The 25,171-nt window shown below is 35.1% G+C and overlaps 1 protein-coding gene across 1 annotated transcript; it reads left to right on the top strand.

Moving 5' to 3' along the window:
- The first annotated feature begins 4,421 nt into the window (after nt 1-4,421).
- LOC133633503 (intraflagellar transport protein 27 homolog) lies at nt 4,422-25,171 on the top strand. The gene is made up of 8 exons (XM_062026043.1): nt 4,422-4,471; nt 4,530-4,573; nt 5,931-6,010; nt 17,521-17,580; nt 20,855-20,914; nt 20,988-21,105; nt 22,488-22,597; nt 24,726-25,171. The coding sequence occupies exons 2-8, from the start codon at nt 4,540-4,542 to the stop codon at nt 24,828-24,830; spliced, it is 567 nt and encodes a 188-aa protein (XP_061882027.1). The 5' UTR covers nt 4,422-4,471; nt 4,530-4,539; the 3' UTR covers nt 24,831-25,171.

Here is a 25,171-nt window from a genome sequence, read left to right as displayed (position 1 = left end):
TTTTGGTCCTTTTTTTTCTTTTTTCTTTTTTTTTTTACAAGCAATGTGTTTATTCCGACCAGCATTTTTTATTTATTTTTTATTTTATATTTTATAAACCTTTATTTATAAATTGCAACATTTACAAACAATTGAGAAATAATAATAATCAAAATAAGTACAAAAACGCCTCGGCCGCGCGCACGTGACATAAAAGCTTCTTGGTCCTTTTTATTTATTTTTTTAAATTTTTTTATTTATTTTTATTTTTTACAAGCAATTAATTCCGACCAGCTTTTTTTAAATTAATTTTTAAAAATTTTATAAACCTTTATTTATCAATTGCAACATTTACAATCAATTGAGAAATAATAATAATCAAAATAAGTACAAAAACGCCTCCGCCGTGACGTAGAAGCTTCTTGGTCCTTTTTTTTTTTTTTTTTTTTTTTTACAAGCCATGTGTTTATTCCGACCAGCTTTTTTAATTTATTTTATTTTATTTTTTTATTTTATATTTTATAAACCTTTATTTATAAATTGCAACATTTACAAACAATTGAGAAATAATAATAATCAAAATAAGTACAAAAACGCTTCGGCCACGCGCACGTGACGTAGAAGCTTCTTGGTCCTTTTTTTTTCTTTTTTCTTTTTTTTTTTTTCTACAAGCAATGTGTTTATTTCGACCAGCTTTTTTTTATTTTTATTTTTATTTTTTTTGAATTTTATAAACCTTTATTTATAAATTGCAACATTTACAAAAAATTGAGAAAAAATAATAATTAAAATAAATACAAAAACGCCTGGGCTGTTTAAAAAAAAAATATGACGTGACATAGAAGCTTCTTGGTCCTTTTTTTTTTATTATTTTTTTTTTTTTACAAGCAATGTGTTTATTCCGACCAGCTTTTTTTTATTTATTTTTATTTTATAAACATTTATTTATAAATTGCAACATTTACAAACAATTGAGAAAAAATAATAATCAAAATAAGTACAAAAACGCCTCGACCGCGCGCACTTGACGTGGAGGCTTCTTGGTCCTTTTTAAAAAAAAAATTCTTATTTATTTACAAGCAATGTGTTTATTGCGACTAGCTTATTTTAAAAATTTTATAAACCTTTATTTATGAATTGCAACATTTACAAACAATTGAGAAATAATAATTATTAAAATAAGTACAAAAACGCCTCGGCCGCGCACACGTGATGTAGAAGCTTCTTGGTCTTTTTTTTATTTTTTTAAATTTTTTACAAGCAATGTGTTTATTCCGACCAGCTTTTTTATTTATTTTTTATTTTATTTTTAAACCTTTATTTATAAATTGCAACATTAACAAACATTGAGAAATAATAATAATCAAAATAAGTACAAAAACGCCTCGGCCGCGCGCACGTGACGTAGAAGCTTCTTGGTCCTTTTTTTTATTTTAATTTTTTAATTTTTTAATTTTTATTTTTTACAAGCAATTTATTCCGACCAGCTTTTTTATTTTTATTTTTCATTTTCATTTATAAACCTTTATTTATCAATTGCAACATTTACAATCAATTGGGAAATAATAATAATCAAAATACTATGGAATGCCCTCCCGGTAAAAGTTAGAGATGCTACCTCAGTAGAAGCATTTAAGTCTCATCTTAAAACTCATTTGTATACTCTAGCCTTTAAATAGACTCCCTTTTTAGACCAGTTGATCTGCCGTTTCTTTTCTTTTCTTTTCTACTCTGCTCCGGGGTGGACCGCTAGCCTGTCCATCAGATGGGGACATCTCTACGCTGCTGACCCGTCTCCACTCGGGATGGTTCCCGCTGGCCCCACCATGGACTGGACTTTCGCTGATGTGTTGGACTCTCACAATATTATATCAGACCCACTCGACACCGAGGATGTCGTTGTGGCTTGTACAGCCCTTTGAGACACTAGTGACTTAGGGCTATATAAATAAACATTGATTGATTGATTGATTGAAAATAAGCACAAAAACGCCTCCGCCGTGACGTAGAAGCTTCTGGGTCCTTTTTTTTTTTTTTGTCTTCTACAAGCGATTTACAGCTTATTTTTAATTTTTTAAATGTATTTATTTATTTTTGAATTTTATAAACCTTTATTTATAAATTGCAACATTTACAAACAATTGAGAAATAATAATAATCAAAATAAGTACAAAAACGCCTCGGCCGCGCGCACGTGACATAGAAACTTCTTGGTCCTTTTTTTTTTTTTACAAGCAATGTGTTTATTCCGACCAGCTTTTATATTTTTTAATTTTTTGGAATTTTATAAACCTTTATTTATAGATTACAACATTTACAATCAATTGAGAAATAATAATAATTAAAATAAATACAAAAACGTGACGTAGAAACTTCTTGGTCCTTTTTTATTTTCATTTTTTATTTTTTTTACAAGCAATGTGTTTATTCCGACCAGCTTTTTTATTTTTTTTAATATTATAAACCTTTATTTATAAGTTGGAACATTTACAAACAATTAAGAAATAATAATAATCAAAATAAGTACAAAAACGCCTCTGCCGCGCGCAAGTGAAGTAAAAGCTTCTTGGTCCTTTTTTTTTTATTTTTTATTTTATTTTTTTTTTACAAGCAATGTGTTTATTCCGACCAGCTCTTTTTTTCTTTTTTTTTAAATTTATTTATTTTTTATAAACCTATAGTTATAAACTGCAACATTTACAAACAATTGAGAAATAATAATTATCAAAATAAGTACAAAAACGCCTCGGTCGCGCACGTGACGTAGAAGCGCCTTGGTCCTTTTTTTTTTTATTATAATTTTTTTTACAAGCAATGTGTTTATTCTGACCAGCTTTTTTATTATTTTTTATTTTTTTTACTTTTTTTTTAAATTTTATAAACCTTTATTTATTAATTGCAACATTTGAAAACAATCGACAAATAATAATAATAATAATAAGTACAAAAATAGTTCAAAAACATTACAAAAACAGTACAAAACAGCGCCAGGGGGTTGTAAACTATATATATATATATATATATATATATATATATATATATATATATATATATATATATATATATATATATATATATATATATATAACAAAGTGCAAAGCCATAGGCTCACACAAGCTCAGTAAATAATTTAAATTTGGAGCACAGCATCATAGTTTTCACAGCTTTTTGGTTGTTAGAGGTAGAGAGTGTTTTAACTTAGAGTTCTAATTCTTTTTTAAAGGCACAAAAAAACAGGTCGGATATTGAGAAACTTACATTTAGGAATATAAAACTTAGCCAATAGTATAATGAGGTTGCATAGGTAAAATTCCTTTTCAAATTATTTTTTCATACTGTGTAAATCCAAATAGCACATCTTTAAAACAAAGCACAAATTTATCATGAATATTGTCCAGGATGAAGCGACAGATGCCAGGTAATAACGATGAATGATTTTAAAAGATATCTATTTAACTTTGTTGGCAAGTAAATACCTGTTTTTACGATTGTCTGGGTTTTTTAAATTTATTTTTTTAACAATTCGGTCATATTTATAACAGACAAGAATAACTCATATATTAATGACTAGTTGTTTAAAGTAAGGGGGAATGTTTGCAACAGGTGGACCCTTCTCGTCGTGAGGCGAGTTAGCGCCCCCTGGCGGTGCTGGGGATGCGCTACAAAATTAGCCGTAGTTTTCCTCACATCTCTGACGTTTAAACCGCGTAAATTTTTGCATTTATTCAATTGTTATTTTTCAACTGCATTTTGATTATTTTCTTTTGATGAACACGATAAGCAAACTTGTATAATATAATGGGAGGAAATGTCTTAATTATTAATTGATTAAATAATAATAAAAAAAACAACAACATGTTTTGGCCTTGCACGGACTTCCTATTTTAGTTAGCTGTCATACTTGAACTAAACTAGACTTGAATAAGGTAAAGTAAAGTTCCCCTGGGTATATTTCAAAGGAACAACTGAATATCAAACTGTACAAGTGTTCACAAAGTACACAGAACAATAATCATAATTAACATTTTGAACCCTTTTTTTGTAGATAAAGATTATTTATGTATTTAATATTTGTTTACTTACTATGGTATATTATTCATTTATTATTTATTTATTTATTCACTGTTCTGTTACAGAGAACAAGGAAATGGGATCAAATTGGTATGGAATGAAAAGGGGTAGGGTCTTCCTACTCCTTTTCGGACGTGCTGTAATGAAACAACTGGAAATATGTGATGTATCGTATGCATGTTCAAAAATAAACTGAATATAAATAAGTCAACGAAAACAGAGCAATGACGTAGCGGGAGCCATGACTGAAATGACATTTGAACAACACACCTCAGCATGTCCGCAAATCTGACCAATGGCGACGCGGCTGCGTGCTTACGTCACTGCCAACGTAACCAATGAAACGTCTTCGTGCCTGGTTGCTACGGGAGACGTGTAGCGTCCATGTTGCTGCGGGCGAGCAGGGGGAAACTAGCGTCCGGTGTGTTCTTTAAAAGCACATTTTGACGCTTTGAGGATTAAAAATACATTTTCTTCAGGTTGGCCGAGATGGTGAGGTTGAGGGCGAGATGTCTGCTTGTTGGTATGTGACTCTAACTTGTTTGTGGAAGCCTGTGTGAAGCGTTAGCTAAGCTGAGGCTAGCTACCGTGCTAATAACATGGCGGAAGTCAGTGGCGTGTATTTGGCTTATATTTACATTTTCAGAAAGCTAATTATCACTATCATCACTGATATGTTTTATTTTATACCATACCTTAATATACCTACTTCACCAAATGGCTAACATAGCCTAGTCAGGAATTCAAACAGAAGCGATGGTAAGAATCATAGACATAAGTAGACGCAGCATCGAGCGCTACTGCCTACTGGCGCCGACGAGACGCGGGGCCGCCATCTTGGAGTGGTGATCCGCTCCACTCAGTGCAATTCATTTGGCAGGAGCAATGAACTGTCAGCGCATTTAATTAGTTTAGTTTAGTCTTTATTTGAAGGGACAATGTACAGAAACATTAAGCTCAAAGACAGATATGTTCTGTACCAGATTATAGCTAAACAGCTAATTTCCATCTGCAGTCCCTGGCTACCTAAATTAAAGGGATACAAAAATCATGCAACAAAATTATGACAAAAAAAATCATACTATAGCATGTAATCAAATTAAGAACAGTCATAAAATGCCCTTTCATGGACACATATTTAATACACAATACAACCACACCTCATTTACATCGTCACACAAATACAATACATGCTCTTGTTCACATCTGTCATCATTTGTAAAAACAACTATGATTTTAGCAGACACAGCTCACAATTTAGAACAAAAATGCTCTCATGGGTAAATATAATACACATTAAGTTGATGTGTCAAACATAGTGCCCACCTTAGTGACCGTGTGGGCAGCTTTGATTTCTCCAGAGCCACTTTTTAACTTCAATTGTGAATGAAGAGTAATCTGTTAGACTTTTCAAGTTTGTTGTGAGGTCGTTCCATTCCTTTATCGCTTTATATGAAAAGGCTGATTGTGCACAGCAGATGTAAACTGGACAAAGTGCTTAAGTGGCGCTTATTATTAATCTGGTTTATTTTAGCACTAAATAATTGTATGCACATTTATTTATTCATCAGGTATCTATGAGTCCCTTCTTATGCAGTATATTTGAGTAATATTTATTATTGTAATCAGCCTGGCCTAAGGCTAAGGTTTGTGTGTTAAGTAAATAATCATCTCTGTGATTAACACATGGGTTGATATCAATTGACAATGTTGTAAACCGTAAGTAGGTTAAATATTAAAATTGACTACAATTAAAATCAAGAGTAACCAAGAATCCACCAATCATCAATCAAAACCAGTAGGAGTCCCATCTTTGCATTAGCATATTTTATTGGCCTTTTTTTTTTTAATACCGTGGTTCAATGTCTTTGTCTGCACAGGAGATGCAGCTGTAGGCAAAAGTGCTCTGTCGCAGATGTTCCACAGTGATGGCACTCTCTTCCAGAAGAACTACAGTATGGTGAGATACATATACTGTACATTACATATCTTTTATACTGCTTACAGGAAAAACATCACTTTTTAAAAAAATGTTGCGTATCATTCACAATCCTTATGTGAGACATGTGTTTTTCTTGTTTTATTCATTCTAAATCGTAAATAAACACTAGCAAAAGTCAGTCAATGCGAGTCTCTCTATTTCGGCTATAAAGCGCTGTAAAAACATCCAAAAACCTCTATCAACGTTTTATATACGTGCTGTAAGTATGTGTGTTATGTAGTAACATTCATAATAACACGTTATATTTACGTATTCATTTTAAGCATACAGCGGCGTATTAATTTCATAGACTTATCACAACGTTTGCTTTTCCCTTCAACAACAACAACAACATTACGTAATCATGGCCGACTTCATGAGAGACAACAAAGACTACTTTGGGACAAATTAGGATCCAGAACCTCCTAGTTTTGGTCCTGAATATGAGGAGGATAAGCTACAAGTTTGAGAAGCTGTGTGCAGCTTTAGTGAAACCCTAAGCATCATGTAGCACAGTGGTCGGCAATCCACGGTTCGAGAGACGTATGCGGCTCGTTAGCGCCGCCCTAGTGGCTTTTTGGAGCGGTTTCAAAAATGTACGAAAATGGAAAAAGATGGGGGGGGAAAATATGTTTGTTATTTTAATATGGTTTCTGTATGAGGACAAACATGACACAAACCTTCCTAATTCTTAGATAGCCCACTGTTTATTATGTTTGTGTTTATGCTTCACTGATTAGAGCGACGTTTTGTCCTACTAATTTCAACGGTCCTTGAACTCGGCGTAGTTGTGTGGACTGTGACGCAACAGTTTGTTTACGTGTACAACTTTCTCAAACGCTGCCACAGAAAGACGTGTTTTATGCCACTCCTTCTTTGTCTCATTTTGTCCATCAAACGTTTTATGCTGTGCGTGAATGCACAAAGGTGAGCTTTGTTGATGTTATTGACTCGTGTGGAGTGCTAATATTTGGTTAGTAGATGACTGCAGGCTAATCGATGCAAACATGCTATTTAAGGTAGCTGTATGTACATATTGCATCATTATGCCTCGTTTGTAGGTATATTTGAGCTCATTTAATTTATTTTACTTATGTCCTCTGTGTATTCAATTTATATTTGCATGTCTTATGACACATTATCCGTATGTAATATTGGCTGCATTTCTGATAGTTGTTTGTGTGCCACGTTGTTCCAGACCACAGCAAACGTTACCCAGCTTGCAAAAGATTGTAATAAATCCATTAGAAGAAGACAGCCTGAAATTTCCTTTAACTTGGACACACACATCTAATTTCCAGGAGTTATCTCACTCTCTGAGAAGCCTCCATTTTACTAATGTTTTCCAATGTTGCAAAAATGTGTGGAATAAATGATAACATTTCAACATTTCTGTCAACGAAGATTTGCGTCAGCCCGCTACACATAGTCATTTTAATAGTAGGCTAATATAGCTAATATAGACAATAACATCATGTGTTGCCTTCATTTTATATTTATATATATATATATATATATATATATATGTATGTATGTATGTATGTATGTATGTATGTATGTATGTATGTATATATATATATATATATATATATATATATATATATATATATATATATATATATATATATATATATATATATATATCTATATATATGTATATGTGTGTGTGTGTGTGTGTATATATATATATACATACATATATATATGTATATATATAATATAATATATTTTATTTATATATACATACACACACATATATATATATATATATATATATATATGTGTGTATATATAATTATAAAATATATATATATATATATAATATATATATATAACATAACATATTTTATTTATATATGCATACACACACATATATATATATATATATATATATATATATATATATATATATATATATATATATATATATATATATATATATAATATAATATAATATATTTTATTTATATATACATACACACACATATATATATATATATATATATATATATATATATATATATATATATATATATATATATATATATATATATATATATATATATATATATATATATATATATATATATATATATAAAATAGTTTAATTTCACATGGACAGATTGTTTTTTCTGTAATATAAAAAAAAAGACTTTTAAAAGTTTATAAGCTATGTTACATTTTGCGGCTCTATATATATTTTTTTCTTTAGTTGAAGGGGCGACAAAACGTTTCTTTAGATAGTAAAGGTTGCCGACCCCTGATCTAGAATTAACTTTCACCAGCTCAGAGGCGATGCAGCAGCTCACCAGCTCAGTGTGTCAATATAGCAGCCCTCGCAGATAGCTCTCTGTGATCACAGTGCCGTAAAAGTAGTTCCTCAGCGTTAGCGCTTATAATAACAACATCGCTCGTACTTGGTTAATATTCAGGTTACGACATGTAAATGGAGTATTTTTGGCGTTTTTTGAATGTTTTTTTAGAGGGATCTATGTGTGCAATAGCGTACTTTCATTTGCTGCATTGTTAGCCACCTCATACCTGCCGTATTTTACGACTCAGAATGCATTAAAAAAGAAAACAATGTCTTACATAAGGACTGTGAATGATAGGCAAAATTCCAAAAAAATGCAGTTCCCTTTTAAGGGCTCTCTAAGGATGCAAATGCGCCTCAGTCTACGTTTTTGAAGGTCCTGCAGAGGTCTACACATCAGTATTGGAACCACTCAGCAGCATAATGCATCATTGAATGCCGATGCAGCTAATACCAATCTGCATTATTTATGCTAATTTTTCCACTGTAAGGAAGGCGAGCGTGACTCTGATGTATTGGGTCATGGCTGCATCCATGTTCACAGAGCACTTAGCCACATGAAACGTGTGTTCCACATTTGTTCAGTGCGCACTTAAATCTGTCAACTTTGTCGGTTATAGCAGTGATTTTCAACCACTGTGCCGCGGCACACTAGTGTGGCGTGAGATATTGTCTGGTGTGCCGTGGGAAATTATGCAACTTCACCTAATTGGTCCCAAAAATATTTTTTGCAAATCAATAATCATAATAGTGTGCCGTTGTCTAGTGCCTGTGCTGTGTAGAGCTTGGCAGGGTAACCATGTAATACTCCATATCAGTAGGTGGCAGCAGGTAGTTCATTGCTTTGTAGAAGTCAGAACGCGTCGAGGATGGTTTGTCGCATACTTGCCAACCCTCCCGTTTTTAGCGGGAGACTCCCGGTATTTAGCGCCTCTCCCGATAACCTCCCGGCAGAAATTTTCTCCCGACAAACTCCCGGTATTCAGCCGGAGCTGGAGGCCACGCCCCCTCCAGCTCAATGCGGACATGAGTGGGGACAGCCTGTTCTCACGTCCGCTTTCCCACAATATAAACAGCTTGCCTGCCCAATGACGTCATAACATCTACGGCTTTTAGAGAGTAGAGTGCACAACTGCGCACACAACAAGGACACGAAGCAGAAGACATGGCGACGCCGTCGACAAGCAAGATGAAGAAATACACTTGCAAGTTCCAAAATGAATGGAAACAAGAATTTCAGTTCATCCAGGACAGTTCGAAGGGTAAGGGGTATGTATGTTGCCTGTACATTTTGTAGAACAGACTTCTCCATTGAACACGGTGGCCGAAATGATATACTCATTCATGAACGGAGAAGTTAAACAGGACAATGCTGCCATCTACTGGATAGCCTCCGGAACACTGAAATTCAAGTATTTATTTTATCTCTATGTATAATAAAATAAATAAATATATATACATACATACATACATATATATATATATATATATATATATATATATATATATATATATATATATATATATATATATATATATATATATATATATATATATATATATATATATATATATATATATATATATATGAAATACTTGAGTTGGTGAATTCTAGCTGTAAATATACTCTCCTCTTAACCACGCCCTTAACCCCCCCCCCCCCCCCCCCCCACACACACACACACACACACACCTCCCGATATCGGAGGTCTCAAGGTTGACAAGTATGGTTTGTTGTGATCCCAATATGCAGAGCAAAACGGGAGACAGCGTGCAGGTAAAAAGGTATGTTACGCTTAAACCAAAAATTAACAAAAGGCAAGTCCCGCTAGGAAAAGCCACTGAAGCATAGGGATGGCTATGTAAAACAAAAGTAAAACTGAACTGGCTACAAAGTCAACAAAAACAGAATGCTGGACGACAGCAAAAACTTGCTGTGGAGAAGACGGCGTCCACAATGTACATCCGAACATGACATGACAATCAACAATGTCCCCACAAAAAAGGATAAAAACAACTTAAATATTCTTGATTGCTAAAACAAAGCAGGTGCGGGCAATAGCACTCAAAAGGAAGGCGTGAAGCTGCTACGGGAGAACACCAACAAAACAGGAAGGGTCACCAAAATAAATAGATAGATAGATAGATAGATAGAAAGAAAGATAGGTCTTTATTGTCATTGCACAAGTACAACAAAACTTTGTTTTCAGCACAAACCCGTTCAAGATTAGACAAACAAACAGTGTACAGAGTTACAGAACAGGAACGCTGATGGGTCGCCACAAGGCGCCCCGTAAAAGATGGGGAAAAATGTAAAACGCTGGGGAAGGATGAGTAAAAAAATACAATTTAGACTGGGCTCCTAAGGGTGCCCAGTCTGGAGTGGGAAAAAACCTCCATAGCAAAGCACATATACATATTACAACGTACATCTCGGGATATCTAGCAACAGAGGGAAGGGAGTGCGGGGTCATGATGGTGGGCCGCAGCTCTCAGGCGCTGACCATCCATTCATCTGCCCTATGGGATTTGCGTCGAGGGTGTTGGGTTGGGGGTGGTGGGGTGTGTATATGTGGCGTATTATTTGCGCAAGACATGAACTAAAGCACTACACACAGGAAACAACAACAAACTCAAAATTAGGCACGACAACCTGGTGGAGTTTCATTTTTTAACCTTTTCTGCTGGTGGTGTGCCTCCGTATTTTTTTTTTATGAAAAAAAATGTGCCTTGGTTAAAAAAAGGTTGAAAAACACTGGGTTATAGGACACATAGAGTTTGGGAATTAACTTGCACGCAGGGCACATTTTGTAGGAATTACCCTCCAATAATTAGTACAATAAATACATTGAATAACAATAGAAGGTTGAACTTTCAAAACTCCCACATTTCATATTGCTGAGCAGCCCATTGGAACTTTCCGGATGGATTCTGGGAATTGATTGGCAATTTTCTGCCCCTTTGAAAGCTGTGTGTGTGTGTGTGTGTGTGTGTGTGTGTTTGTGTGTGTGTGTGCATTAAAGTCTTGCTGAGTCAGCTCCGTTGGGGGCACTGCGGTGACAGGAAGGTCGATAATTAATACAGCGGGATCCTGGAACGCCACTAGAACAGGTACTTAACTTGTTTACACACACGCTAAGGGGAAACGCATGCACGCACAATAACAACAAAGGTCTCACCTGGTGGGGCCGGATGGAGGTCCGACTTTATATGACTACTCGTGTTATGAAATACATGAAGGGGCTGTCCGAACTCTTGTCATACAGACAAAAAGAAACCATTCTTTGATATTGTTCCGCTCTTTGTTTATTAAACACACTGGAGCTAATCTAATGTAGGTCAAAATCTGCCAAATTGAGCTACAGTACAGTATAGTTAGAAAAAGACTACATGCAAAACCAAAATAAAGGCCAGTACATTAAAAAAAATACAATTATGCTCTCTCGTTTATCAATCTTTGTTCGTTTGGGGCCTGACTGTAGTACATTAATTTATGCAAGTTAGGAATTATTAATCATTAATATATATATTTTTTATAAATGGCTGTGATGACAATGTAATTGAGGGATTTTTGTTGGATTTCTTATTAATATTGATGCTGTTGTTGATATTATTAATTTTTCTTTGGCGACTTTGGATTTTTTTTGTGTCATGTTTGTCTGTCCTCTTAATTACTCTGTTGATTGCTATTTGGAATGTTGCCGGGCCGGAATTGGAATTGTATTTAAAAAATAATTATATATTACAAACCCCAAAACCAGTGAAGTTGGCACGTTGTGTAAATGGTAAATAAAAACAGAATACAATGATTTGCAAATCCTTTTCAACTTATATTTAATTGAATAGACTGCAAAGACAAGATACTTAACGTTCGAACTGAGAAGCTATTTTTTGCAAATATTAGCTCATTTGGAATTTGATGCCTGCAACATGTTTCAAAAAAGCTGGCACAAGTGGCAAAAACGACTGAGAAAGTTGAGTAATGCTCATTAAAAACGTATTTGGAACATCCCACAGTTGAACAGGCTAATTGGGAACAGGTGGGTGCCATGATTGGGTATAAAAGCAGCTTCCATGAAATGCTCAGTCATTCACAAACAAGGATGGGGCGAGGGTCACCACTTTGTCAACAAATGCGTGAGCAAATTGTCCAACAGTTTAAGAACAACATTTCTCAACAAGCTATTGCAAGGAATTTAGGGATTTCACCATGTACGGTTCGAAATGTCATCAAAGGGTTCAGAGAATCTGGAGAAAACACTGCACGTTAGTGAGGCTATTACGGAACTTCGATCCCTCAGGCTGTACTGCATCAAAAAGAGACATCGGTGTGTAAAGGATATCACCACATGGACTCAGGAACACTTCAGAAAACCATTGTCAGTAACTACAGTTCATCGCTACATCTGTAAGTGCAAGTTAAAACTATACTATGCAAAGTGAAAGCCATTTATCAACAACACCCAGAAACGCCGCCGGCTTCGCTGGGCCCGAGCTCATCTAAGATGGACTGATGCAAAGTATAAAAGTGTTCTGTGGTCTGACGAGTCCACATTTCAAATTGTTTTCGGAAACTGGACGTCGTGTCCTCCGGAACAAAGAGGAAAAAAAACATCTGGATTGTTATAGGCGCGAAGTTGAAAAGCCAGCATCTGTGATGGTATGGGGGTGTATTAGTGCCCAAGGCATGGGTAACTTACACATCTGTGAAGGCACCATTAATGCTGAAAGGTACATACAGGCATTGGAGCAACATATGTTGCCATCCAAACAACATTATCATGGACGCCCCTGCTTATTTCAGCAAGACAATGCCAAGCCACGTGCTACAACAGCGTGGTCATAGTAAAAGAGTGCGGGCACTAGACTGGCCTAGTAATTAAGTGTAGTAATTATTCATAATCGACTGACAATGTAATGGTCTTGGCGGCGGCCATGTTTCATCACAATGCATCTTTGCAGAGAAACCGAGTGCTCTTCCATCTGCGAAGGTGACGAAGGCTTCATTAAGCCTACCCCAGTCTTCCTCAACTTTTGGTGGCAAAAGGCCAGCGCGGGCCGGCGGCCATTCCGCGCACATCCTCCTTTTGGAAAATGTCAGACGGCCCGTTAGCAATATTCCAGCTTATTTGTTGCTAATGGGCCCTCGTTGACATTGGGGCGCATCACAGAAGCTCATTAGAGCACCACTGCGGCACTGACATACACACAGTCTTTCTGTGTGTGTGTGTGTGTGTGTGTGTGTGTGCGTGTGCGTGTGTTTCTACCCTTCTTAGGACATCAACAAGGAAAAGTAGCTTCCATATGAGGAGGTGTGAACAAGTTAGGACATAAATCATGGTCCCAATACGGAAAACCATTGCATCTAATAGAGAATGTCTCATTAGCACCCCCTGGTGGTGAAATCTATCAAAATGAGGTTGGTCCCAAAAAGGAGGGATTTTTCAAATTGACTGTGTGTTGGTTTTAAAAGTGCTCCCCCTCTGGTCAACATATGAAATAACAAGTGTGTGTAAAAACTTGAAGTGCTCCCCCCTCTGGTCAACATATGTAATAAGTGTTTTGTAAGAAACTGAAATCCGCCCCCTTTGGCCAAAATTAATTTAAATTAAAATATGTATATTATTTACTTGAAGTAAATAATGAAGATTAAAAACCAATTACCAAAAAAAATGCCCCCAAACATAATGTAACTAAAAGCAGTCTTTTTCTCACAATGTGTCGACTTTTTTCTTACAAAATTGGGAACAATTTCTCATACTCTTTCTGTTTCTGTAATATTGCAGTATTTTCTTGTAAAATTTTTACTTTTTTTATGTTAAATTATTACTTTTTAATGCAAAATAGCGACATTTGTCATATACAATTCTGACTTTTATCGCAATATTGCCAATTTTGTTGAGTAAAATTATGACTTTTTCCGATTATTATTATGATATTGCCAAAATATTAAAGTTTTCTTATAAAATTGTGACTTTTGTCGAGTAAAATTACGATTCTTTTCATAAAATTGCCCAAATTTTAAGATTTTTCTTGTAAAATTGCGACTGATATTGAGTAAAATTCCAACTTTTATCATAATATTGCGCAAATGTTCAGTTTTTCTTGTAACGCCCCCTTTGGCCAAAATTAATTAAAAATAAAATATGTATATTATTTACTTGAAGTAAATAATGAAGATTAAAAACCAATTACAAACCAAAAATTCCCCCCAAAATAAATTAACTCAAAGCAGTCTTTTTCTCACAATGTGTCGACTTTTTTCTTATAAAATTGGGAACAATTTCTCATATTCTTTCTGTTTCTGTAATATTGCAATATTTTCTTGTAAAATTATTACTTTTTTTTAATGTTAAATTATTACTTTTTAATGCAAAATGGCGACATTTGTCATATAAAATTCTGACTTTTTTCGCAATATTGCCAATTTTGTTGAGTAAAATTATGACTTTTTCCGATTATTATTATAATATTGCCAAAATATTAAAGTTTTCTTATAAAATTGTGACTTTTGTCGAGTAAAATTACGATTCTTTTCATAAAATTGCCAACATTTTAAGATTTTTCTTGTAAAATTGCGACTGATATTGATCTACTTGAAGTAGATAATGAAAATTAAAAACCAATTACAAACAAAAAATGCCCCCAAAAATAAATGAACTAAAAGCAGTCTTTTTCTCACAATGTGTCGACTTTTTTCTTATAAAATTGGGAACAATTTGTCATATTCTTTCCGTTTCTGTAATATTGCAATATGTTCTCGTAAAATTATTACTTTTTTAAATGTAAAATTGTCAGGTTCAAACACTGATGACATCTATTAAACAGACAAGAAGCAAGGAATTAAACAGAGACAGGATTCATTTTGGCTCAATGAGGAGAAACGCGTAGACCTGTACCCTTGCACAGTGTCGTCCCACGCTCTGACGAAAGGTTGCACGCCTCCTCTTTTATTTGGACTTTCCCTGATTACATGGCAACAGCTGTTTCTAAGGGGACAGGGGGGTCGTAAACAGCCGTTGCCCTAGGTCATAAAACAGTTCAAAGAAAAGATGCCTGGAGCTTGCGTCAGGTCCTGCTTCCTCTCCACTTTGTAGATCTCGGGTCAAGACAAAATCTTCCTGTGGATTACAATAGATCAAAGAAACTGACGCCTTCATGTCTCTTCCCATCCTACACAGTGGAGTTTTACAAGCCTTCTGCTTGGTAAAATCAAAGACAGCTTTTGTCCTCTCGCCCGGAACTCATGGCAACACAAAGTTTTGTGATAACTTAGATACAATTATTCTGACAAAAATTATTACTTTTTAGCAAAATGGTGACATTTGTCATATAAAATTCTGACTATTATCACAATATTACCAATTTTTTTGTTGTTCTTGTAAAATAGTGAATTTTTTTGAGTAAAATGATGACTTTTGTCATAATTTTGCCAAGTAAAATACCGATTATTATTATAATATTGCCAAAATGTTAAAGTTTTCTTATAAAATTGTGACTTTTGTTGAGCAAAATTACGACTCTTTTCATAAAATTGCCAAAATTTTAAGCTTTATTTTTGTAAAATTCCAACTTTTATCATATTTAAATAAATAATTTTTTTTTTAAATTTTCCTGAGGGAACTCTCCTGAAGGAATCAATAAAGTACTATCTATCTATCTAATATTGCACAAATGTTAAGTTTTTCTTGTAAAATTTTGACGTGCGTTTTCTTGTGAAATTTCAACTAATTTTTCACAACAAGCTTTTTTCTATGCAACATATATATTATTAATGTTGTTAATACAAATCTTTATATATCTAGAAAGGGTGGTACTAAAGAGGGAGGCATTTTTCGTAGGTCTCAAGAAGGTATCAAATACAATAATGTGTGTGCGTGTGCGTGTGTTTCTACCATTCTTGAGACATCTACAAGGAAAAGTAGCTTCCATATGAGGAGGTGTGAACAAGTTAGGACATAAATCATGGTCCTAATACGGAAAACCATTGCATCTAATAGAAAATGTCTCATTAGGACCCCTGGTGGTGAAATCTATCAAAATGAGAATGGTCCCCAAAAGAAGGGATTTTTGAAATTGACTGTGTGTCGGTTTTAAAAGTGCTCCCCCTCTGGTCAACATATGAAATAACAAGTGTGTGTAAAAACTTGAAGTGCTCCCCCCTCTGGTCAACATATGAAATAAGTGTTTTGTAAGAAATTGAAATCCGCCCCCTTTGCCAAAATGAATTACAAATAAAATATGTATATTATTTACTAGAAGTAAATAATGAAGATTAAAAACCAATTACAAACAAAAAATTCCCCCCAAAATAAATGAACTTAAAGCAGTCTTTTTCTCACAATGTGTCGACTTTTTTCTTATAAAATAAGGAACAATTTCTCATATTCTTTCTGTTTCTGTAATAGTGCAATATTTTCTTGTAAAATTATTACTTTTTTTAATGTTACATTATTACCTTCTAATGCAAAATGGCGACATTTGTCATATAAAATTCTGACTTTTATAACAATATTACCAATTGTTTTGTTGTTCTTGTAAAATAGTGAAATTCTTTGAGTAAAATGATGACTTTTGTCATAATTTTGCAATGTAAAAATCTGATTTTTATTATAATATTGCCAAAATGTTAGTTTTCTTATAAAATTGTGACTTTTGTCAAATAAAATGATGATTATTTTCATAAGATTGCCAACATTTGAACTATTTTCTTGTAAAATTGCGACTGATATTGAGTAAAATTCCAACTTTTATCATAATATTGCACAAATGTTCAGTCTTTCTTGTAAAATTTTTTGACTTGCGTTTCCCTGTGAAATTCCAACTCATTTTTCACAACAAGCTTTTTTCCATGCAAAGTATACATTGTTAATGTTTTAAATACAAATCTTTATATATCTAGAAAGGGTGGTCCGAAAGAGGGAGGCATTTTTCAGAGGTCTCAAGAAGGTAACAAATACAAGAATATGTGTGTGTGTTATAACTCTATGAATGAGAGGCAGTACAAGGCTAATACTGCAACTTTACTCCCCCGTGTTGTTTACTTCCAAGTGTGATGGCCAGCCTGTGAAGTCTCTATTCAGAGGCACTGACAGCCAGGAAAGAAGTGTTTACTGCTCATCGTGCAGCCAGACAGACTTTTAATTAACACCACACCTGTGTTTTTGTTTGGCAGACAACGGGTGTGGAGCTGCTCATCAAAAGTGTCAACATCCCTGAGAGCAACGACAGCGTGGTGAGTTTGTGTGTGTGTGTGTGTGTGTGTGTGTGTGTGTGTGTGTGTGTGTGTGTGTGTGTGTGTGTGTCCGTGCGTGCTCATTGTTTTGTAGAGCAAGCGTCACCCGCTGCCATGTTGAATGACCACCACCATGCGAACGCCATGTTTAGCAGACTAGCTGGTTGCTAATATCAAGCTTTTTAAAAAGGTCCGCTATGACGTAAAAGTGACCTCGGCCTGGGCGATTAGGCCTGAAAATAGAATCTCTGATTTTTTCACAAAAAAGTATTGTAGAGGTTGCCCTCTGGTGGGTTCCTCGGACCACCACACACTGCCAGGAGAGCCCGGCTTTCAGGGTACAACACTGTTTTATTTTCATTAAAGAGTGCAAGCCTTTTGCTTTCCAGCAAAATTTATTTTTCTGAGTTCGTGTCTCTCTCTCTCTCTCTGGCTCCCACTCTAACTCCGACCGCGTGTCTCATTCCGGCTGCTGCTAATAAAGGCGACAGGTGATTAGATAACAAGGTCCACCTGGGCCATCTACGCACCTGTCGCTGTCTTCGAGGCCGGTCCTGGCACACCCCGTTCCGCGCCAGGCCCGCAGGCCACGCCCCCTCCACAATTATATTCACGATTTTGCCCGTTTTTTCCCCCCATGCTTTTTAAAACACAGGTGTCAAACTCAAGGCCCGGGGGCCAGTTCTGGCCCGCCACATCATTCTATGTGGCTTGCGAAAGCCTTGAAAAATGGGTTTAGATACAATCCTTTTTTTTTTTTTACTAAATGCATTCGTTCTTTCAATTTTGACAGAAAAAAAATGCATATTTTAAACTTTCATATTATCTGATCATGCCAATTATATTATTATATACTGTATTGCAAAACAATTTTTGTGAGATAAAAACAAATAGTTAAATATCTGCTTGTCATATTTATTTATGATTTTAAAGCAAGTTATACATGAACAAATCTAATAATCAAATGCATATGCATTCTGATTAATCATGATTAATCACAGGTTATTACCCGCATGCATAATGTGAATTAATTTTAAAAAAGCGGCCCTCTGAAAGTAGCCCTCAATGAAAATGAGTTTGACACCCCTGTTTCAAAGAAACCACTGAATAACCAAAACAAGTTCTGCTTTTATTTGTGAAGTGAATTATATTTATATAGCGCTTTTCTCTAGTGACTCAAAGCGCTTTACATAGTGAAACCCAATCTCCAAGTTACATTTAAACCAGTGTGGGTGACACTGGGAGCAGGTGGGTAAAGTGTCTTGCCCAAGGACACAACGGCAGTGACTAGGATGGCGGAAGCGGGGATCGAACCTGGAACCCTCAAGTTGCTGGCAACCGAGCCATACCGCCCCACGATCAAACGCAGTAGTTAAAAATGGCACTGCGTACACTGCAACAAAATAAAGTGGGTCCTTTTTGGAACAGATATCAGTTAGACTTTGTAGAAAATAATTTTCAAAACACTGAACAGATTTAATTTAATTCTTGCATATTTACTGTAATGCTTTTGCATAATATAGAGTTTCCTATGAAAGACAAAACAGTTTTTTAGATATATAGAGAATGTCTCATTGGCACCCCCTGGTGGTGAAATCTATCAAAATGAGGGTGGTCCCAAAAAGGAGGGATTTTTCAAATTGACTGTGTGTCGGTTTTAAAAGTGCTCCCCCTCTGGTCAACATATGAAATAACAAGTGTGTGTAAAAACTTGAAGTGCTCCCTCTCTGGTCAACATATGAAATAACACGTGCTTTGTAAGGAATTGATATCCGCCCCCATTGACCAAAATTGATTAAAACTAAAATATGTATATTATTTACTTGAAGTAAATAATGAAGATTAAAATACCAATTACAAACAAAAAATTAACTAAAAGCAGTATTTTTCTCACAGTGTGTCGACTTTTTTCTTATAAAATTGGGAACAAACAAAAAATTAACTAAAAGCAGTATTTTTCTCACAGTGTGTCGACTTTTTTCTTATAAAATTGGGAACAATTTCTCATATTCCTTCTGTTTCTGTAATATTGCAATATTTTCTTGTAAAATTACTACTTTTTTATGTTAAATTATTACTTTTTAATGCAAAATGGTGACTTTTGTCATATAAAATTCTGACTTTTATCGCAATATTGTCAATTTTTTTGTTGATCTTGTAAAATAGTGACATTTTTTGAGTAAAATTATGACTTTTGTCATAATTTTGCCAAGTAAAATTCCGATTATTATTGTAATGTTGCCAAAATGTTAAAAGTTTTCTTATAAATTGTGACTTTTGTCGAGTAAAATTACAATTCTTTTCATAGAGTTGCCAAAGTTTTAAGCTTTTTCTTTTTAAATTGCGACTGATATTGAGTACAATTCCAAGTTTTGTCATAATATCGCTCAGTTTTTCTTGTAAAATTTTAACTGGCGTTTTCTTGTGAAATTCCAACTCATTTTTCACAACAAGCTTTTTTCTATGCAAAGTATAGAAATGTGTACTTGACAGGTCAAAAGTTTGGACACACCTTCTCGTTTAATGCATTTTCTTTATTTTCATGACTAAATTGTAGATTGTCACTGAAGGCATCAAAACTATGAATGAACACACTTGGAGTTATGTACTTAACAAAAAAATATTTCTTTAAATACAAAACCTTTGGCCCTAATTTAGCTCTAAACCAGGGATTCTCAAACTGTGGTACATGTACCGCTAGGGGTACGCGGTCACCATCTCGTCATACGCCAAAGAATCACTTGATTAAAGGACAGTGTTTTGTTTTCATATTTTCAAACACAGCGTTAATGTCCAACATATTAAATATACGTATCCCAGCAGGCACAAGACATTACAACAACGTTTAGAACTTGTTGAATTAGGTCCTGACGTTGAGCAAGTCAAACATAACGTTGAAACAACATGCTCTTTGACGACGTTTAATCAATGTCGAGTTCTGACGTTGATTTGACCATTGGAATTTGGTCATTTCCCAATCATATTTGTAAACGTTGTCTCAATTTACAAATACAACTATTTTGCAACGTTGTTTCAAAGTCAGTTTTAAAGGACATGTACATGTAATCAACGTTGTATCAACGTCTTGTGCCTGCTGGGGTTTTAAGTAAGACTTCTGCCTTGTTTTTAATGAATACTTTGGCCTACCACGCTACTGTGTTTTAATGTTAGTCATTATGGTGGTACTTGGAGAGCCAAGCTTTTTCTGAGGCGGTAGCTACTTGGTGAAAAAAAAAAAAGAGAACCACTGCCGTATACTCTCCATCTTCTCCAGGAGCTCTACATCGTCGACTCTGCTGGCAAGGAAGCATTAGTGGAAGCCTGTGAGAAAATGGTGAGGTGAACCGTGTTGGTTTTGAAACACAAATAACCAAAACATGACGCCTTTCATCACCTGGTCTATCCAGTGGGGCAAACCCTCGCTGCTGTGCCTGGTGTTTGACCTGACCAGCCAGCGCTCCTTTGACAGCTGCGGCCCCTGGATGGAGCGAGTCCGGGCCCACTGCCAAGGCCTCCGTGTTCCAGGTAAACGCATCCACTGCAACATCACAGGCACCGTAAATATACGAAATGTGTACTTGTATAAGAAACAACTATAACACTGGCTAATACGTCATGTGACACTTTCAAAGGGAAGGCTTTCAAAATAAGAGTCTCTATGTAAACATGCGTGAACACGGCACATTTATCAGGTAGTGCCAAATCGTTTTGGGGTAAAAAAAAATTGTTATAATTTTAAAAAATTTTTTAATTTTTTTTAGACATGTATCTTGTGCGCATGAGAAACAAGAAACTTTTTGTAAAGTTATAAAAAAAAATTAAAAGAATTAAAAACATTTTTTTAGACATGTATCTCGTGCGCACGAGATACATGTCTAAAAATAAAAAATAAGAAATATATATGTATATTTTTTTATAACTTTACAAAAAGTTTCTTGTTTCTCGTGCGCACGAGATACATGTCTAAAAAAAAAAATTAAAAAATATATTTTTTAATTTTTTTTTTATAACTTTACAAAAAGTTTCTTGTTTCTCGTGTGCACAAGATACATGTCTAAAAAAAATAAAAAATAAAAAAATTATAATTTTATTTTTTATTTTTTTATAACTTTATAAAAAGTTTCTCGTTTCTCTTGCGCACGAGATACATGTGTAAAAAAAAAAATTTTATTTTTATTTTTTTTAAACCTTTATAAAAAGTTTCTTGTGCGCACGAGATACACGTGTAAAAAAAATTTAAATAAAAAAAATTATAATTTTTGTATTTTTATTTTTTTTATAACTTTATAAAAAGTTTCTTGTGCACACGAGATACATGTATAAAAAAAAAAAATTATTTTATTTTATTTATAACTTTATAAAAAGTTTCTCGTTTCTCTTGCGCACGAGATACATGTCTAAAAAAAAAAAAACATTTTTATTTTTTTTAAACCTTTGTAAAAAGTTTCTTGTGCGCACGAGATACACGTCTAAAAAAAATTAAAATAAAAAAAATTATAATTTTTGTATTTTTATTTTTTTTATAACTTTATAAAAAGTTTCTTGTGCGCATGAGATACATGTCTAAAAATAAAAAATAAAAATGATAAAAAAATATATTTCCCCCATGTCCCTTTAGGGGCTCCGTACATTTTAAAAGGCAGTCTGTCATAACGTTTTTAGCATTCAATCAGACATTATTGTGAGGTTTTTTATTAGTGTTCCTAAAAATCTGATGTACCGGCCCCCAGACACATTTTTTTTCTCTAAATTTGGCCTCTGAGTCAAAATAATTGCCCAGGCCTGGTATAAATGGTTCTACCTTTTTGACCTTAAACACTATCTGTTGTCGTATGCCCCAACTTCACCACTAGGGGAGCTAATGACTGGGAGATAATAGTTTTTTTGAATAATTTCCTTTGTGTCAGGTGTGCTTGTGGGCAACAAGTCTGACCTGGCTGCCAGGAGGGAGGTGACAACGTCTGCGGCGCAGGAGTGGGCCCGGAGCCAAGGCTTGGAGTACCACGAAACATCTGCTGTGAGTGCTTCCCTTCTTTCACCTGTAGAGTCCACTGAAACTACAAAACCCAAAACCAGTGATGTTGGCACGTTGTGTAAATGGTAAATATAAACAGAATACAATGATTTGCAAATCCTGTTCAACTTATATTTAATTGAATAGACTGCAAAGACAAGATATTTAATGTTCGAACTGAGAAACTTAATTTTCTTTTGCAAATAATCATTAACTTAGAATTTAATGGCAGCAACAAATTGCAAAAAAGTTGGCACAGGGGCATTTTTACCACTGTGTTACATGGCCTTTCCTTTTAACAACACTCAGTAAACGTTTGGGAACTGAGGAGACCAATTTTTGAAGCTTTTCATGTGGAATTATTTCCCATTCTTGCTTGATGAACAGCTTAAGTTGTTCAACAGTCCGGGGGTCTCCGTTGTGGTATTTTAGGCTTCATAATGCGCCACACATTTTCAATGGGAGACAGGTCTGGACTACAGGCAGGCCAGTCTAGTACCCGCACTCTTTTACTATGAAGCCACGCTGTTGTAACACGTGCAGAATGTGGCTTGGCAATGTCTTGCTGAAATAAGCAGGGGCGTCCACGAAAAAGACGTTGCTCCAAAACCTGTATGTAAATTTCAGCATTAATGGTGCCTTCACAGATGTGTAAGTTACCCATGTCTTGGGCACTAATAGACCCTCATACCTTCACAGATGCTGGCTTTTCAACTTTGCGCCTATAACAGTCTGAATGGTTCTTCTCCTCTTTGGTTCGTAGGACACGACGTCCACAGTTTCCAAAAACAATTTGAAATGTGGACTCGTCAGACCACAGAACACTTTTACACTTTGCACCAGCCGGCGGCGTTTCTGGGTGTTGTTGATAAACAGCTTTCGCTTTGCATAGTAGTTTTAACTTGCAATTAACAGATGTAGCGATGAACTGTGGTTACTGACAGTGGTTTTCTGAAGTGTTCCTAAGCCCATGTGGTGATATCCTTGACACACCGAGGTCGCTTTTTGATGCATTCCGCCAAAGGGATCGAAAGTCACAGGCTTCACACGCTTATGTGCAGTGATTTCTCCAGATTCTCTGAACTTTTTGATGATATTATGGACCATAGATGGTGAAACCCCTAAATTCCTTGCAATAGCTGGTTGAGAAATGTTGTTCATAAACTGTTGGACAATTTGCTCACGCATTTGTTGACAAAGTGGTGACCCTCGCCCCCATCCTTGTTAGTGAATGACTGAGCATTTCATGGAAGCTGCTTTTATACTGTGGTGGATTGTCCGAAGCTTAAGCAGGCAACAAAAGTAGTTTAGTACAACAAATGTATTTACCCATTATCAGAAGTGCAGGTTGAATTGAGTTGTCCGTGCAAGCAGACACAAGACACACACCAGCCAAAATCTCTCTCAGTCCTGGTTTCCTCTCCATCTTTATCTGGGTCTTCGTGCGTCACAGTTTTATCTCGTGCGTCATTTGTTTTTGCAACATCCTTGGATTCCTTAATCATACTTAAACAATCAAAACATTCTGTTGACAGGTTGGCATGACTTAATATTCACTTTTGTCCCACACCCGGGGACACGGAATAGAACAGGAATTAAATGAGCATACATTCTTGACAGACATGAAATATAGGTCAAAGGTCAGAAATTCTACTACAATACCCAATCATGGCACCCACCTGTTCCCAATTAGCCTGTTCACCTGTGGGATGTTCCAAATAAGTGTTTGATGAGCATTCCTCATCTTTCTCAAGTCTTTTTTGCCACTTGTGCCAGCTTTTTTGAAACATGGTGCAGGCATCAAATTCCAAATGAGCTAATATTTGCAAAAAACAACAACGTTTTCCAGTGCCAACATTAAATATCTTGTCTTTGCAGTCTATTCAGTTGAATATAAGTTGAAAATAATTTGCAAATCGTTGCATTCTGTTTTTATTTACTATTTACACAACGTGCCAACTTCACTGCTTTTGGGTTTTGTAGATGCAAGCTGATATAATCCCATACTTGGTTTTTTTGCTGATATCGGACCGACATCCGATATCAATATCAGATCGGGACACCCCTGTTTGCAACTGTACCTAATGTTGTGGCTTTCAATGTCATTGCTGCATGTTTTTATCTCTTGCAGAAGGAGATGGAGAACAGCGAGGCGCCGCTCCTCAGTTTAGCTCGAGCCTTTCACTCCCACTACCAGGAGTGCAGAGAGACCATCCAGAACCTGAGTCCAGGCTAGACACACACACACACACACACACACACACACACACACACACACACACACACACATGCTAGGGACTTTTTGATATAGAACAAGCACCAATAAATCAGTTTTTGATGATGGGGAAATATTTTTGCCATGATTTTTTACCAGAACCCCAAGTGGACTTTATGCTATTGATTTCCACAATAATTGAGAACAACAACTACAAAAAAATCTAAAGAGGTTTTATGTCTACTGGTTAAGGAAGTAAACTTCATATCCAAGATGCTGGTAAACTCACTCTAGAATTATTTTTTCTCATTTTCTCTGATTGATTTTTAATTGTATTTGATACGAGATGGTTGTTGTGGCGC

The sequence above is a fragment of the Entelurus aequoreus genome, linkage group LG18, assembly GCF_033978785.1.
Source record: "Entelurus aequoreus isolate RoL-2023_Sb linkage group LG18, RoL_Eaeq_v1.1, whole genome shotgun sequence".
NCBI lineage: Eukaryota > Metazoa > Chordata > Actinopteri > Syngnathiformes > Syngnathidae > Entelurus > Entelurus aequoreus.
The sequence above is the reverse complement of the archived record's forward strand: the minus strand, read 5'-3'. Positions and strand labels throughout refer to the sequence as shown.